General features: G+C 42.3%; 1 protein-coding gene across 5 annotated transcripts in view; it reads right to left on the reverse strand.

The window, feature by feature from the left end:
• LDLRAD3 (low density lipoprotein receptor class A domain containing 3) overlaps positions 1-16,476 on the reverse strand; it is a 299,191-nt gene that overhangs the window by 130,284 nt on the left and 152,431 nt on the right. For all 5 annotated transcript variants that reach the window (XM_032166258.2, XM_032166257.2, XM_032166260.2 and 2 more), the window contains one exon: positions 13,713-13,838. In XM_032166258.2, coding sequence (XP_032022149.1) covers positions 13,713-13,838 — 126 coding nt within the window. The remainder of the gene's footprint in view (positions 1-13,712; positions 13,839-16,476) is intronic.

Consider the following 16,476-nt stretch of genomic DNA (forward strand, 5'->3'; position numbering starts at 1 on the left):
AAATATTGTAGGTTTTGGTAGCTGTTTGGTCTTTGTCTCTGTTGTAATGACTCAACTTGGCCATTGTGTCACAAAGCAGCCATAGGCAATTTGTAAATGAAGGCATACTATATTCCAATACAACTTTATGTACAAAAACTGGTGTTAGGCAAAATAGGGCCATAGTGCATCAACTGATGCTGTACTGTAGTGAAAAATGAATGAACCGGTGTCAAGATGGATAAATCCCACAAATACAATAGTGAGGGAGAAAAGCAAGCAGTGATGGCGCCAGGAAGCAGACAAATGCCTTGGCAGACAGGGGCGAGTCGCTGGTGAAACCCCACCTCCAAGCCAAAGACAGTTTAAAGCCTGAAAGCCAAGCTACAAGTCAAATCCACAGACCGGATTGAGAAACTATCTCCTTATTTGGTGCACTTTCCTCTGATGGATCCCCACCATCACCTATTTTACATATACCTACTCTTTCCTAATTGGTTTTCTACACTGTCATGCCCACCTTTAAGTAGTGTCTTCACTTTAACCTTTTTTGCATAGTCACAAACCAATCAGCATGGACTCCCCATTCTGAGTCCATAAAAAGCCCTGGACCCAGACACACTGGGAGAGAAAACCACCCTGCATCCCCTCTCCAATGAGAGCTGTTCTACCACTCAATAAAATTCTTCTCTACCCCCACTCACCCTTCAAATTGTCAGCATATCCTCATTCTTCTTGGACATGGGACAAGAGCTCAGGAACCACTGAATGTGGGTACAACATATAATGCAGGTGGGCTGAATGGGCAGGGTGCCTCCAGCAGCAGACTTGGGGTGCAGTAAGGCCTGGGCAGGGCAGGGAGCGTCACTGCCTGTGGAGGTACCCAACTGGCAAAGTGGCCCAGAAAAATCCTGTGTCAGTAGTAGGCTATGTACCGTACTATATACCATTAATATGAAGTTACCCATGCAAGAGAATGCTACTTATCATAGCAGGATAAAAAACATATATATACGGAAAGAAAAAAAAAACTTTAATGGGAATAAACAACCCCAAGTCCAGGGCAATGGATGCCTCTGGAGAGAAGATCCCAAAGGGGCATGGCTGGAATTTCTAATTATATTTGGTAATATTTTATTATTTTAAAATTCTGAAGCAAATACAGCAACACAGTGATACATTTTTGAAACTGGATGTTGGGAATGCAGGTGTTCATTTTACTTTACTTTTCCTTTTCAGTATGTTTGAGAAACTTCACTAAACATTTTTGAACGTCTAGTCTAGCAGAAATGTTTCAGTGAGCACTCACTTTCCTTCCCTTTTACTCTCCCATCATAAAGCTCTCCCTGGTCCACAAACACCTCTTAATATTTAGTATCTTTCACACTCAGGGGCATAGTTGCTCAGGAGACATAGCTATATCCTTGGATACAACCACACCTAGCATTCCACCTTGTCAATGACTCCTCATAAAACACAGTGTAATCTCCCCCATCCTTTGCAGGGCAGAAAAAACAGAAGCAGAGGATGGTAGAGGAACACAGTCCAAATCCAGCAGCAAGCCACAGAAAAACGCCTCCCAACCATCAAAATATACATCACAATGTTCATGCCTTGAAAGTGCCAGGAGCTTCCTCAAGGAAAAGGCCTCAGGCCATCACCTCTCTCAGGGTCTATGGCTTCTCCATTTACGTAAATTCCAACAAGTTCTGTATTCCAGCTCCCAAGGACAAAGCAAGTAAAAAGGGAGCGGGGATGCCACTTACTGCCTTGCAGACAAACTGGCAGCAAGAAATAAAAGCTGACAGCCGGAGAAGGGGACAGAAAAGCTCTAAAAAGCAACCTCAAGAATTCCAAAAGCTAAAAATTTCATGACATGGCAGTAGAGAGTGGAAAAATAGATAACAGAGACTGGGATGGGTGAGCAGGGGGAAGGGAGGAAGATAAAGAGATGAAGAGAAGTGGGTTTAAAGGATACAAACATACAGTGAGATAAAAGGAAACCAAAGCAGGGTGAATATACTTAACAAAAATGTACTGCACTTGAGTAATGGACACCTAAATACCCTGACTTGATCACATCATGCATTATGTGTATGTAACAAAATTTCTCCTGTACTCCATATATATGCATAAATTTAAAAAATAAAAATAAAAATATTTTAAAAAGAATTCCAAAAGCACAACAGCCTAGAATAGTTCAAAAAGAGACTAGAAAGTTCTAAAAAGGAGCCAAAGGCAACCCTGTATTATAGTCTGGTCTAAAAATTAATGTTCCTAAGAATGACCCTGTGCTGTCACCAGAAAAGGTACATGTTGACAAAGCCAAGATTCGATGCATCTCAGAGAGATTCCTGTTGATGGTGTTGAAAGGCATAAATATTCAGTTATTAAGCAGACCTACTTAACCAGAGTGGCAGATCTCTCCAAAGACCCCAGACAGCTCAGATTTCACTACAATTCTTCCAGAGCCTCTGCAGCTACTTACTTGGCTCAGCCAGATTTCAGAATGATTATATTTGGGACTATGGTAGACAAGTCTTAGGGGTTTCTGTGGTCCCATGGGGCCTGGTCCAGGACCGTGGAAATAGTAAATGCTCAATGAACAGATCATAAACAGACCAGGAAACATTTCATCCTCTGGGATGTCATGTTTCACTATGTTTTAGCCATATTTAACGTGCTCCAAATATTTGTTTTCTTTGTCCTTGTTGTGGCTTACCAGTCACGGAGAAATGTATCATGTTACTCAGTTAACTGGGGAGAGGAACATTGTATTTTACAATATTTATTTCACTAGGGGTGGAAAAAATTGTCTGCAGAGTCAACTTCAAAAACTGAATCATAGGCTCAAAAGCTCCTTGGTTATTATTACCCAAAAAAACACAGGGTTCTAAAGCTCTATTTCCCAAGCCACAACACTCAGGAAAAAGAACTTGTCTCTCTCTCCGGCAGAGGGAGGGAGGGAGGCAGGAGTGAAGGGAACCGCTTAGTGGTTAATTAAACTGGCAGGGTTTACTTCAACCACATCTAAAAGATAGGACCGAGGGACCACTGCGGTCTCCCAAAAGCAACTGACCGGCTTCAAGACAGGAAATGAAGCAATCTGTCTACAGTAGGACTTAGGAAATGTACCCTTTAATTCATTTAAAGTCTGTGAAGTCGGCTCCTCTCCTACCTCAAAGGGTCTTGACAAAAACACATAAATGAGAAACTCCTTGTCATTAGCCCCCACAATTCCCATCGGCTCCTCCATCCTGAGATGGTCACTACTCACTTCCCAACCTCATAGCCTCCACACGGTCCTTGTCTTCCCAGCCCCAATTTCCCTGGAAACCAGGCAACTGAGGGAGAGGGGGCTGCATTGAGACTTTCTCTTCTAGAGCATAGAGGGCGCCTGGCCCCAGGAAACCAGAGCCCACTGAAGCAGTCTCCCTGCAAATCATCCCGACAACAAACCCTGCACCCTTTGTGACTTGGAAAATGCTCGCTGCCTTGACCTTGGCTTGCCTATGGACACCTGTCAGTTCCTCCTTCCAAAGTCTGCTCAACAGGTCCTCTGGGCCTCTCCCAGCCCCAAGGCTACCAGGTCCCCCAGCCTCAGCAGCCTTTCCCCCTCCAAGACAGAACATAGTCCATGTACAGCCGCATTCTGCACATGGAGCTACTTCTGTGTCTGTAGGAGAGGAAAGGGCCGCCACTCTGGGCAAGCAGGCAAGAGGCAAAAATACTTCAGTCTTGCTTCCCTTTTCCTCAGGCTCTAAGGACTCAGAGGATTTTAATTTTCAAAACCCCTCTAGAGTCAGTGCAAGGGGCCACTGGCACAACTCAGTCATTGCTAATGGTAGTCTGTTTCTTCCTTATCAGTAAAGGCTTCCTGGACATGGTTATCTCCTGTCCAACACCCAACCCTGCCTTCTCCAGGGAACAAGTCCAGTATCACTGCTTCAATCACCACCTTTCTGTGGATAGCTCCCTAAACCTTCCCCCAGAAATAAACATCTTTCTCCTACTGCCTCATGGGTTCCTCTGCCTGAACACCCTCTCACCTCAAACTCTGCATGTCTGAAACTGACATTCTCCCCTCTGCTCCTCGCCTCTCCCTCTTCCTGTGGTCCCACTGCTATGAAAGTGCCACCATTTCCCAGTTCCCCAGTCTCCAGTCATGTGATCTTCTTCCTCTCCTCATCCTGCATCAGCTCTGCATCAACTGCTTCTCACTGAGTATAAAATATAACCTTTTATAATCTCAACTCTTTATGATCTGCCCCAGCTGACAATTCCAAGCATATATTTTGCTGTAGTGGTTAGAAGTGAAGGTGTGAAGTCCACCTGGGCTCAAATTTCCGCCTACCACTTCACTAGCTATATGATGTTGGAAAAATTATTCAACTTCTCTAAGCCTCAATGTCCTCATCTGTAAAGTGAGGACAAAAATAATGCCTCTGTCATAAGCTTTTATAAAAATTAAATGAGCAAAGCATGGAAAATAGCACGTGGTCCATAGTAGGTGCTCAATAAATGTTTATTATAATAATTATTAGCCAGGCATGATGGCTCAAGCCTGTAGTCCCAGCACTTCAGGTTGCTGAAGTGGGAGGACAGCTTGGGGCTAGGAGTTCGAGACCACTCAAGGCAGCATAGCAAGACCCCTTCTCTACAAAAAAAAAAAAAAAAAAAAAAAAAAAGTTTAAAAATTAGCCAGGCAAGGTGGCATGCACCTGTATTTCTAGCTACTTAAGAGGCTGAGATGGGAGTATCAATTGAACTCAGGTGTCTAAGGTACAATGAGCTATGATTGCACCACTGCACTTTAGCCTGGGAAATAGAGTAAGACCCTGTCTCTAAAACATATGTATTGGGCAAAAATTAGCTGGGCATTGTGGCACACGCCTGTAATCCCAGCTACTCAGGAGTCTGGGGCAGGAGAATTGCTTGAACCCGGGAGGCGGAGGTTGCAGTTAGCCAAGATGGTGCCACTGCACTCCAGCCTGGTGACAGAGTGAGACTCCATCTGAAAAAAAAAAAAAAAATGTATTGGGAATACACATTCATATAACAGTTAAAAGTTCAGGCTCTGTATTTATACCACCTAGGTTGATACCTCAACTATGCTACTTACTAAGTGTATGAGTATGGGCAAGTTATTTATCCTTTCTATGTCTCTATAAAAACGAGGTAATAATACTATCTACCTAAAATGAGATCATCCAGGTAAAGCATGTAGAAGCAGGCCATACACAAGGTAAGTGCTCAGTAACTGTCAGCCAAGCAGTTCACGTGCCCTGAAAGTTTGTATACTATACAGGCAAGTCAATATGCCGTTACGAGAAAGCATGAGAAGTATCATTTATTCAGTATATGTTCGTCGCTTACTAAGGCTGAGCCTGACAATATACGTGGCACTGGAAATATAGCTGTGAGCCACACTATAACACCACCTCATGGCTGTCACAATGTAGTAGGGAAGACAGTAAGTGTGGAGAAGGATGAAGCAGGGGACAGAAATAGAGTGTGAGACTGGGGAGGAGAGGGGTCATTTTTCATAGGGTGGTCATGGAAGGCCTCTCTGATGAGGTGACATTGTTTGAAGAAGGTCCCGTATGGTCTGAGAACACACAGGAGGATGACCCAGCCCAGCCTTGGCAAACCAGAAAGATTTCCAAAGGAAACCAGTCATATAAGAGTCTTTAAGGAGACCTTGATGATGTAGCTTTGGAATACTGAGAGGAAAAATTCTCCTGTTGACGCTTTTAGCTCGGCTAGTCCACCCAATAAAAGACACAGCTTTCTGAGGCTACAACTGATGAACTGGCTGAGAGGTGAAGAGGAAACGGGGACTCTCATCTGGATTGACATGAATAGAGCTACAGAAATATGCCAGCAGTGTGGAGCTCTGCGCACAAAAACACAGACATACTAGCTAAATGATTCAGTGGTGCTCAGAATTCAGGCAAGAATTTGTCATCAGTAGAGAGATACAGTCCAAGACACAGTGGTTTTTCTGGGCACAACTACACTAAAAGGCTCTGTATTTATACCGCCTAGGTTGATACCTCAACTATGCCACTTACTAAGTGTGTGAGTATGGGCAAGTTATTTATCCTTTCTATGTCTCTGTTCCCTTATCTATAAAAATGAGGTACTAATACTATCTACCTAAAATGAGATCATCCAGGTAAAGCACGTAGAAACAGGCCATACACAAGGTAAGTGCTTAGTAACTGTCAGCCAAGCAGTTCACGTGCCCTGAAAGTTTCTATACTATACAGGCAAGTCAATATGCCGTTACGAGAAAGCACTAAAAGCTGTAGCAGAAGATCTTCAGCTTGAATCAGTTTTCTATCGTGCTCCCCCAGACACCCTGCCGTTTCAGTTCTTGGCTGGAGTCCTCGTCCTTACTGAATGAGGACTGGGGTGAGAGCCATGCTGCCAGCCAACCCAGGGTTTCACCTCCAGCCAAGAACGTATAAGGACAGCGGAAGAAAGAGGCCGAACAGCAAAAAGCAGAAAGGAAAAAAAGTCAAAGGGCAAAATCTCAGCATTGTGAAGCTCTAAAAGAAAATACTGATTCTGGGGGGCTGGGTGGGGTGGCTCACACCTGTAATCCCAGTACTTTGGGAGGCCAAGGCAAGCAGTTGGCTTGAGCTCAGGAGTTCAAGACCAGCCTGGGCAACATGGCAAAACCCCATCTCTACATTTTTTTTTTTTAAATTTGGCTGGGTGCAATGGCTCATGCCTGTAATCCCAGCGCTTTGGGAGGCCAAGCAGGGTGGAGTTCTTGAGGCTAGGAGTTTGACACCAGCCTGGTTAACATGGTGAAACTCTGATACTACTAAAAATACAAAAAAAAAAATTTAGCCTGGTGTGGTAGTGTGCGCCTGAAGTCCCAGCTACTCTTGGGAGGCTGAGGTGGAAGAATCACCTGAGCCTGGGAAGTCAAGGCTGCAGTGAGCTGTGTTCGTACTACTGCACTCCAGCCTAGACAATGAGAGCGAGACCCTATTTGGAAAAAAAAAAAAAAAAAATTATATATACTGGGTTTTTGCTTATCCTCACTCCTGAGTGCAAAATGAATGCTAAACCTGGAAAACACATGTCTGCAAACCAAAGTTCTTTAAAAATATAACTCTCTAGTTATTTTTGTTAAAGTCAAGACATTACCAAACAGAACCACTTCTTTAACTTTCATTTATTTCTTCTCACCATTTCATTATGGAAAATTTCAAACATATACAAAAATACAGACTGGTTTATTGAACTCCATGGATTTAACAATTATCAACTCACTGACCATTTTGTTTCAATCCCTGATGGAACTGGCTTGAAGTGCATCCCAGATAGCACATAATCTCTTTATATACTTCAGTATATATTTCTAAAAGGACTTTAAAAAATAGACACAATATCATTCTTACATATTAAAAACAAATAATAATGCCTTAATATCAAGTATCAAACCACGATTTAAATTTCTCTATCTCAATTTTTTTAATAGTTGATTTGTATGATCAGCATTCAAATATGGTCCACACATCACATTTGCTTAATTTGTCTTTTACTCTTTCAATCTATAAGTTCCCTTTTCCTCTGTTTTTTCTTAGAATTTATTTATGAATGAAACCGGGTCTTGAAGAATTTCCCACATTCTGTATCTAAAAGTATGCCTCCCTGTGAGGTCATTAACATATTCCCCTGTCCCTGAATTTCCAGTAAACTAATGGTTAGATTTAGAGGCTCAATCAGATTCAGGTGGGATGTTTTTGGCAGAACAATCTCATAATGGTGATGTGTATTCCTTTGCACCGCATCAGACGACTGTCTTTTTGTGCTGCTGAAACTGGCTTATGGAAGTTCCTGCTCCAGGTCAGATGCAGTCATCACACCTCACTCTGGCTTTCCCACAGAATATCACTTAAAAAACCTGAAGAGAATGCATGCAGTAGCTGTGAAGGGTAATTTGGAGCAGGCCAAATGGAGAATAAGACCAAAATTTAAACTATCACCAAAATGGTGGTGAGTTTACCGTATTTTCTCCCTTTTGGAGCCCCAGGAAACTGGAAAGAACCAGAGACACTAAGAAGAGAAAGGAGCTCAGAAAAGCTAACCCATAAAACTGTTTACAAACTCCTAGAATGATCCCCTCAAGCTGCATGCATATGGACCTGGTCCTAATCAGCACATCAAAGACTGAACTCACAAACCACTGGTAAGGGCACAGGCAGGACACATCCAAATAGCATTGCAAAAACAGTGTGAAAACGATTGTAACCATAGCCCACAGAGGGCTGGTAGAAACCTGTGGCCTGACCTGTCCAGGTCATTTACCTACGAAAACACATACATAAGCACTCCCCCTAGGCTTCAAATAAGACCCAGAGTGTCACACATAATAATCAAAATATCCAGAATATAATCCAAAATTACTTGTCATATTAAGAACCAAGAAAATCTCAATTCATTTGGGTTAAGACAATCAACAGAGAAATGCCAAGATGACACAGATGTTGAAGTTATATGATGAAGATTTTATAGCAGCTATTACATAAATACTCGAGTAAGCAATCACACACACTCTCAAAACAAATGGAAAAAAAGAAAGTCTCAGCAAAGAAAGAGAAGATATAAGAAAACCAAAAAGACATTTTAGAACAGAAAGATACAGTAACTGAAATTTAAACAACTAAACAAAACAAAACACTATATAGGCTTGAAAGCAGACTGGAAATGATGGATGAAAGAGTAAGTGAGCTTGATGACAGATTAATAGAAATTGTCCAATATGAACAATAAAAAGAAAAAGGAGTGATTAAAAATGAACAGAGTTCTGGTGTGGTGACTCACGCTTGTAATCCCAGCACTTTGGGAGGCTGAGGTGGGCGGATCACTTGAGCTCAGGAGTTTGAGACCAATCTGGGCAACGTATCAAAACCCACCTCTACAAAAAACACAATAAAAAAAAAATTAGCTAGGCATGGTGGTGCATGCCTGTGGTCCCAGCTACTCAGGAGGCTGAGGAGGGAGTATCACTGGAGCTCAGGAAGTTGAGGCTGCAGTAAGCCATGATCGCACCACTGCACTCTAGCCTGGGTGGATGGAGTGAAACCCTGGCCTACCCCCCAAAAAATAAAAAAATAAAAACTCACAGAGTCTCAGGGACTTGTGGGACTATAAAAACAGATCTAACATTGTTGTCATTAGACTCTCATAAAGAAAGGAGAAAACGTATAGTACTTTTAAAATATTTGAAGAAATAATAGCTGAACATGTATAGCAAAAGACAAAAACCTACGGATTCAAATAGCTCAGAGAACCCTAACAGGATAAACTCAAAGAAATTTATACCCAGACACGCTATGATCTAACTGATGAAAACTAAAGACAAAAAAAAAAAAAAAAACCCCAAAAAAAACTTCAAAGCAGCTAAAGAAAAAGGATGTATAATCTATGGGGAAAGAACTTGAACGACTGTAAATTTCTCTTCAGAAATCGTAAAAGCCAGATAGAAGTGGCATACTTAAAGTGCTTATAGAAAAGAACTGTCAGCTCAGAATTCTATATGCAGTAAAAATATCCTTTAGGAATGAAGGTGAAATAAAGACATTCTCAGACGAAGGCAAGCTAAGATAATTTGTTGCCAACTTCAGAAGAATTGCTGAAGAGGTTCTTCACAGAGGAGGAAAATGATACTAGAAGAAGACTTGGCAATATCAGGAATGAAGGAAGAGTGATCAAATGGTGAATATCCGGGTAAATACAATACCTTTGGAACTCTTCAAAATACGTTTGAATATTTAAAGCAAAAATTAAAACACGGTCTTGTGGGGTGGCTAATGTACACAGATGTATTATATAAGACAACTATACTCTAAAGTGACCTAGAGAGTGGCGAGGTTTCTATTAATACATTCTACTTGAAGTGAATCCACACTGATTCAAAGCTGTCTGTGAAAAGACTGAGTGGTAGATTCAGGAGTTTTCAGCCTGATCTCTCCATTACGAAGGCCCCATCCATTTTTTACCTAATGGTTTTAAGCAGTCATTGATGATCATTACCTAGACCCATTTTTCATTAGGAGTTACAAAATGAAGATACTCTAATTTCTTTATTCTTCTATTAGCTGGTATTCTTCAATAAAAAATAACCTTTTAAAGTCAGCTATTTGATTATTCTGAAGTATAATTGACATGGGAATGAGGGGATAAATAGTTTGACTCATACTTTTATTTACCACTTTCCAAAATAGTGAGCTAGAATCACTATTTTTTCTAATTAAAAAAAAATTGTATTTACTTATTTATTTTTATAGAGATGGGATCTTGCTATGTTACCCAGGCCGATCCTGAACTCCAGGGCTTAAGCAATCCTCCCACCTCACATTCTTGAGTAGCTAGGGCTAAGACGGGTACCCCACCTCGCCCAGCTTCAGAACCACTGTTTTTAAATGGTAGCTATGTCAGAGGAAGATGCTGGCTTAATCCTCATTGGCATAGTTTGGAATAGGTATAATTTACTCATTTAGAAAATTAAAGACCAGACTAGGCATGGTGACTCATGCCTATAATCCCAGCACTTTGGGAACCCAAGGTGGGAGGATTGTTTGAGCCCAGGAGTTCGAGACCAGCTTGGGCAACAGGGTAAAATGCCATCTCTACACACACAAAAAAATTGTTTTTTAAATTAGGTGGGTGTGGTGGCACACCCCTGTGATCCTAGCTACTCACAAGGCTGAGGTAGGAGGATTACTTGAGCCCAGGAGGTTGAGGGTGGAGTGAGCTGTGATGGCACCACTGCACTCCAGCCTGGGTGACAGAGCAAGACCTTGTCTCAAAAACAAAGAGAAAATTAAAGACCAATGTCCAAACATTTCAATCATATAAGGTCTTTAATTATGGCAGGGAATATACAGGATGACATAATCATTTAGAATGCTTATACTATAATGTGTCATACTTGCATTTTATTGCCATTGGATTATTCCGGGATGTGTGTGTGTGTGCGTGTGTGTGTGTGTGTGTGTGTGTGTGTCTGTGTAATTTCTCCCTTAGATTATAAGAGCCCCAAGGACAGCAGGAAGCAGAGATCAAGCTGATACTCACTTACTAAAGGATTAACTAAAACACAAAAGAAGTATATTGTAAGTCCAAAATCAAAGGCAAAATCCTAGTAACTATGGTCTTCTCTTACAGTTTTGTTTTAAACCACTATTTTAAAATATCAATTACTCTGTGCCAGCCACTATACTGAGTACTTTTCAGTTATTATTTCATCTAACTCTCCAGCAATCCTGGGAAGCATGCTCTCAGCACCCCCAGCATGGAGACCAGGAAACCGCTATGCAAGAGATGATGTGGCATATCTGACTCATGCTTCATTAGGGTACAGCACGAATCCAAGCCCAGAGTCTGGGTCCAGAGCCATTTCTCCCAGTTACACCCCTATCCTCTTAGTGATACACAACCTCCCTGCTAGGGTGCATGTCCATCACTCTACTAACCACACAATCATCTGCTGGCTGTGCCAGATTCCTGACACTTGAGGCCCAGAAGATGAAATAAGGCAACAGGACAAAATGCAGGGGAGAGTTAGAAACTTCGTGTGCCCCTACTGGGAAGGAACAGCCATGATTGCTCCCTAGAAAGGTATAAATGACGTAGAAGACAGTCATCCTCCTTGTCAGAAACTTAAAATCAAGCCAATGAGGTAGGAGGAAGAACATAATCTATCAAAAGAATTACTGAAGTCATTAAAACTTATGTTTGGAAAAAATTAATAATGTGAAAATGGTCACAATATGCAGGACATTGCAAGTAAGTACATTGTGCTTAGAGAAGGGGGCTGTGTGTGTGTGTGTGTGTGTGTGTGTGTGTGTGTGTGTGTGTGTAGAGAAGAGGAGAAGGAGTGAGAGAAAGGTGGGGAGGAAAGTGGGACAGATGGGAAGAGAGGGAGGAGGAGAGAAAGGGAGAGAGAAGACAAGAAGTGAGAGAGAGAGAGGGGAGGGAAGGGGGAGCAGAGGGGAGGGAAGAGCTGGCACACAATGGGATAAGTATTAATAGTGTCTCATTCTAACTTATGGGATATGGGCAGTTTTGCTTTCTTCTTTATACTTGTTTATATTTCTTAAGTTCTTTACAATAATCAGAAGAAAAATATTTATTAAAATATGCGGTGGGGGTACAAAAAGGGATGAATAGGACAAGCACAGAAAATGTTTAGGGCAGTGAAACTATTCTGTATGATACTATAATGGTGGCTACGTGTCATGATATACTTATCAAGATCCATAGATGTTCAACGCCAGAGTGAACCCTAATGTAAATTATGGACTTGATGTGTTAACACAGGTTTGATTGTAACAATTGTATCATACTGGCTGGGGATGTTGATAATGGGAGAAGCTGTGCATGTGTTGGGGCAGAGGACTTGGAAAATCTCTGTACCTTTCTCTCAGTTTTGCTGTGAACCTCAAACCGCTCTAAAACATGAAGTCATATATATATATATAAGCACAGAAAATAAATGTGTAAGTTTGTTCTGAGCCAATGATAATTATGCAGGCTCAAGTAGTCTAAACATTTTGAGGAATGGGGAAAGAAGAAGAAACAGTGACCAGAGTGACCAGTGGCAGGTATGAAGCAACCTGATGGGTGAGCTGGGCCAGTATTAAAGGCGAAGAAGAGATGCTTGAAGGTCACTGAGGCTGCTGTACGCAAAGTCATTGTGGACAGCAGGATGCTAAAAGGAAGGATCTGCATGTATCCAAGGCAAGGAGTAGTTAAACCCAACGGCAAGACTGCTAAGCTGCAAGGTGAGAGGGAGTGAACATGAGTGTGTGTGTGCATGCACACTGATACCAGGGGAATATGATACAGCAGGTAAAACAAATCAGGGTGGTCACAGTCAAGGAGGACATTAACTTCATCTATGCTACTTGAACTGTTTTCTCAAGAATAAATTTTTATAGCATGCATACAACTAACACATAAACACTTTTTTTTGAGACAGGGTCTTGCTCTGTTGCCCAGGCTGGAGTGCAGTGGTGCCATCTCAGCTCACTGCAGCCTTGACCTCCCAGGCTCAAGCATCCTCCCACCTCATCCTCCTGAGTAGCTGGGACTAGAGGCATGTGCCACCACGCCCACCTAACTTTTGTATTTTTTGTAGAGATAGGGTTTTACCTTGTTGCCTAGGCTGGTCCTGAACTCTTAGATTCAAGCAATCCTCCCTCCTCAGCCTTCTAAAGTGCTGGGATTACAGGTGCAAGCCACCACACCTGGCCAACTTTTTTAAGAAAAGAATTCAAAGTAAGAAAAAAGTAAGCAAGCACATAAACATTAAGTGTTGTATTAGTCAGATGAGGATTTGAATGAACCTAGAAATTACTCTGCTTCTTATGAGCTATGTGACCCTGGATGAGTTAATGTACTTCTCTAACTTGAAATTTCTTATCTGTTAACTAAGGATAATAATACAACTGCATTTGCAGAGCTATTGTCATAACTGAAAATACAGCAAGCCTCAGGCTCAGCGCACTTGGTATAGAGCCCCTGATAAATGGTGGCTGAACATTTACAGATTTACACAAGAAATGGGAAAGAACAGAATCTGGGTAACAGAAGAGAATACCTGAGCTTCTAGGTATAAGAAGCACATGATGAGCGTGACCAATGTGGACAAGTTGGGGTGGCGGGAAAGAACAAGGGATCACAGTGTTCAAGTGTGCAGCACTTACTGCAGTTCTCTTCATCGCTGCCATCGGGACAGTCCTCAAACCCGTTGCACCGGAAGCGACCAATGATGCAGTGGATGCCGCTAGCACAGGGGAAGAAGGTTGGGCCACATTTAGACTTAGCCTTGGCTGCAGGAAGAAAAAGAAACAGCAAGACATCAGGAGATGTTCTCAGATGACTGCATGCTCATCCCACTAACACTGAATGTGAAAATGAGTCCACTTAAGATTTATCTTAAAGTCCCTGAAGCTCTCTTCTCATTACCACCACCCACCTCAAACACCCAGCCAGATTGGACACCCACACACCGCATTGTCTAGAGAGGAATGCTTCAAAAGTACCCAAGAGGCTAACGTAGCCCCTGCACCACAGCAGGTGCCAATCAAAATGTGCTGAACGAAGCCATGAACAAAGTACAGGTATGTAAATGGATGACGAGTAGATGAGGGTGCTGAAGCACCAATCAAAATTCATTCCCTGAATGTCAAAGGAACTGTAATCAACATTTAGTAAGTATTCACCATACTAGGGAGTGTGCTGAGAGCTTTGTATGGATCATCTCATTTAAACCACCCAGCAATCACCCAATGGGATGATGGGCAGAAAAGAGGTAACAAAACAGAACTGAAACTGCTACGCTTACAAAGACCTCCTTGCAAGGCTGGCTCTTCCCTGGCTGGAGTCTGGGAACTTGGATTTTGGGAGACTTTGCACCACCCTAACTAACAAGAGTGGCTCACTGTGCCTAAACTGTTTATGCAGGCAGTACAACTTACACTGAACACCCCTGCTTTCCTTCCTTCTGGGAGGCTATAATTTTGGTACATGCTGAACAGAGGGTGCCTACATGATCAGCCCCTGATAAAAATTCTGGATACTGAGTCTCTAGTGAGTTTCCCTGGTCGATAACATTCCACATATGTTGTTACATTACAACTCATTGCTAGGGGAATTAGTGCATCCTTTGAATGCAACTGGGAAAGGATTCTTGGAAGCCTGAACCTGGTTTCCTCTGGACTTTATTCCATTCGTCTTTTACCCGTGTTGATTTTGCTTTGTATCCCTTTGCTGTAATTAATCACAGCCATGAGTATGATCATATACTGAGTCCTGTGAATCCTCCTGGCAAATCGCTGAATCTGGGGTGGTCTTGGGAGCCCCAAGCAAATGAGTATGGTTCTTATCACCACTTCATAAATGTGCTTTGAGAGATGAAGTGACTTGCCCAAGGTCACACAGCTGGAAAATCAAGCACCGGGTGAGGCCCAGCTCGCAGATTCCAGAAGCCCCGATCTCAACCAACTCAACAGCATTGCCTCTCTCTCTGCCAGAGGCTGTCACTTTTCACAACAGAAGCCAGACTCCTGCTCCAAATAAATTCTTCTTCCACTCATGCTGTACAAACAGTTTTAGCAGAAACTGCTGTAGCTTGGGCTTGATTGAGTGTCATGCTAAACCAAACAGCCCTGTGGGGTAATGTACTCTCCTGTTAATGGTTCTGGTGCTCTGGCTTGCGATCAGGAGATGTAAGATGAGATCTATTGCTACATCCCAGGTAGCAGGCCCTATGTAGCATCCCTCTTGTCTCCTGTCTTAGAGGCAGGACCCATGGTCCTCCAAGAAGCAAGGGCCATTTCTTTGAAACAAACAGGCAATACATTATCTTCATGTTCTTGCTGTCTGTAACATGCTGACTTTGGCAACAGCCAACTCACAATCATCAGGGTTTTAAGAGCTGAAATGTTCCAGGTTTTAAAAACCCATGTGGCTTTGTTTCACCTTGGAACTTCTGTCATGGTACTGGTGCACTCTTCTCAAAGCATAAACTCAGGACAGTCCTGGGTTCAAATTCCAACTCTATTTTTTATGACTTTCGGCAAGTTTCTAAATTTTGCTGGACTTCAGTTTCCTTATTGTGGCATCCTGATAAGTAAGCAACAACAAGTAAGAGGGCCCAAGTGGGGGAGAACAATTGTTCCAAGAAACAACTAATCACAAACCCACTGGCCCAACATCCTTTCATTAAATACCTCGTTCCACAAGTAGGCCCCTCCAGCACGACCCTATAAAACTTTCCTCCAGTCCCTGCTGCTTTGCAGATAGCCCCTTCGCTGCTGTGCTGCCACTTGCACCCATGCAATATATTTTTGTACTTTCGCTAAAAATCTGCCTTTCTTTACCTATGACTGTCTTGGTATTCTTTTACCACCCACGACATCAGCCCCAACCAGTTGCATCCACAACACTTATCAGTAAATTGGAGGTAACTTCTACTTTCTCAGGCTATAGTAAAAATTAAGTAAAATAATCTATACAAAACAGTATAGAGTATGGTATACAGTAGATGCTCAATTAATGGTAATGTGTATGCTATTTATCATCATCGCCATCATCATCACCATCATTAAGTTCACAGAATTTAAAAACTGATCCTTGGGCTGACAGAAATTTTTTTCTGATGACTAAAGTTTAAAAAGCTTATTATGAAAGGTCTCTATAAACTGATACGAAGTGATTTCCAGGACATACTGATAAGTCAAAAAAGTAAAGTACAGCCGGGCGTGGCGGCACATGCCTATAATCCCAGCACTTTGGGAGGCCGAGGCGGACGGATCATGAGGTCAGCAGATCAAGACCATCCTGGCTAATATGGTGAAACCCCGTCTCTACTAAAAATACAAAAAATTAGCTGGGTGTGGTGGCGTGCGCCTGTAGTCCCAGCTACTCGGGAGACTGAGGCAGGAGAATGGCATGAACCCGGGAGGC

The sequence above is a fragment of the Hylobates moloch genome, unplaced genomic scaffold, assembly GCF_009828535.3.
Source record: "Hylobates moloch isolate HMO894 unplaced genomic scaffold, HMol_V3 SCAFFOLD_11, whole genome shotgun sequence".
Lineage (NCBI taxonomy): Eukaryota > Metazoa > Chordata > Mammalia > Primates > Hylobatidae > Hylobates > Hylobates moloch.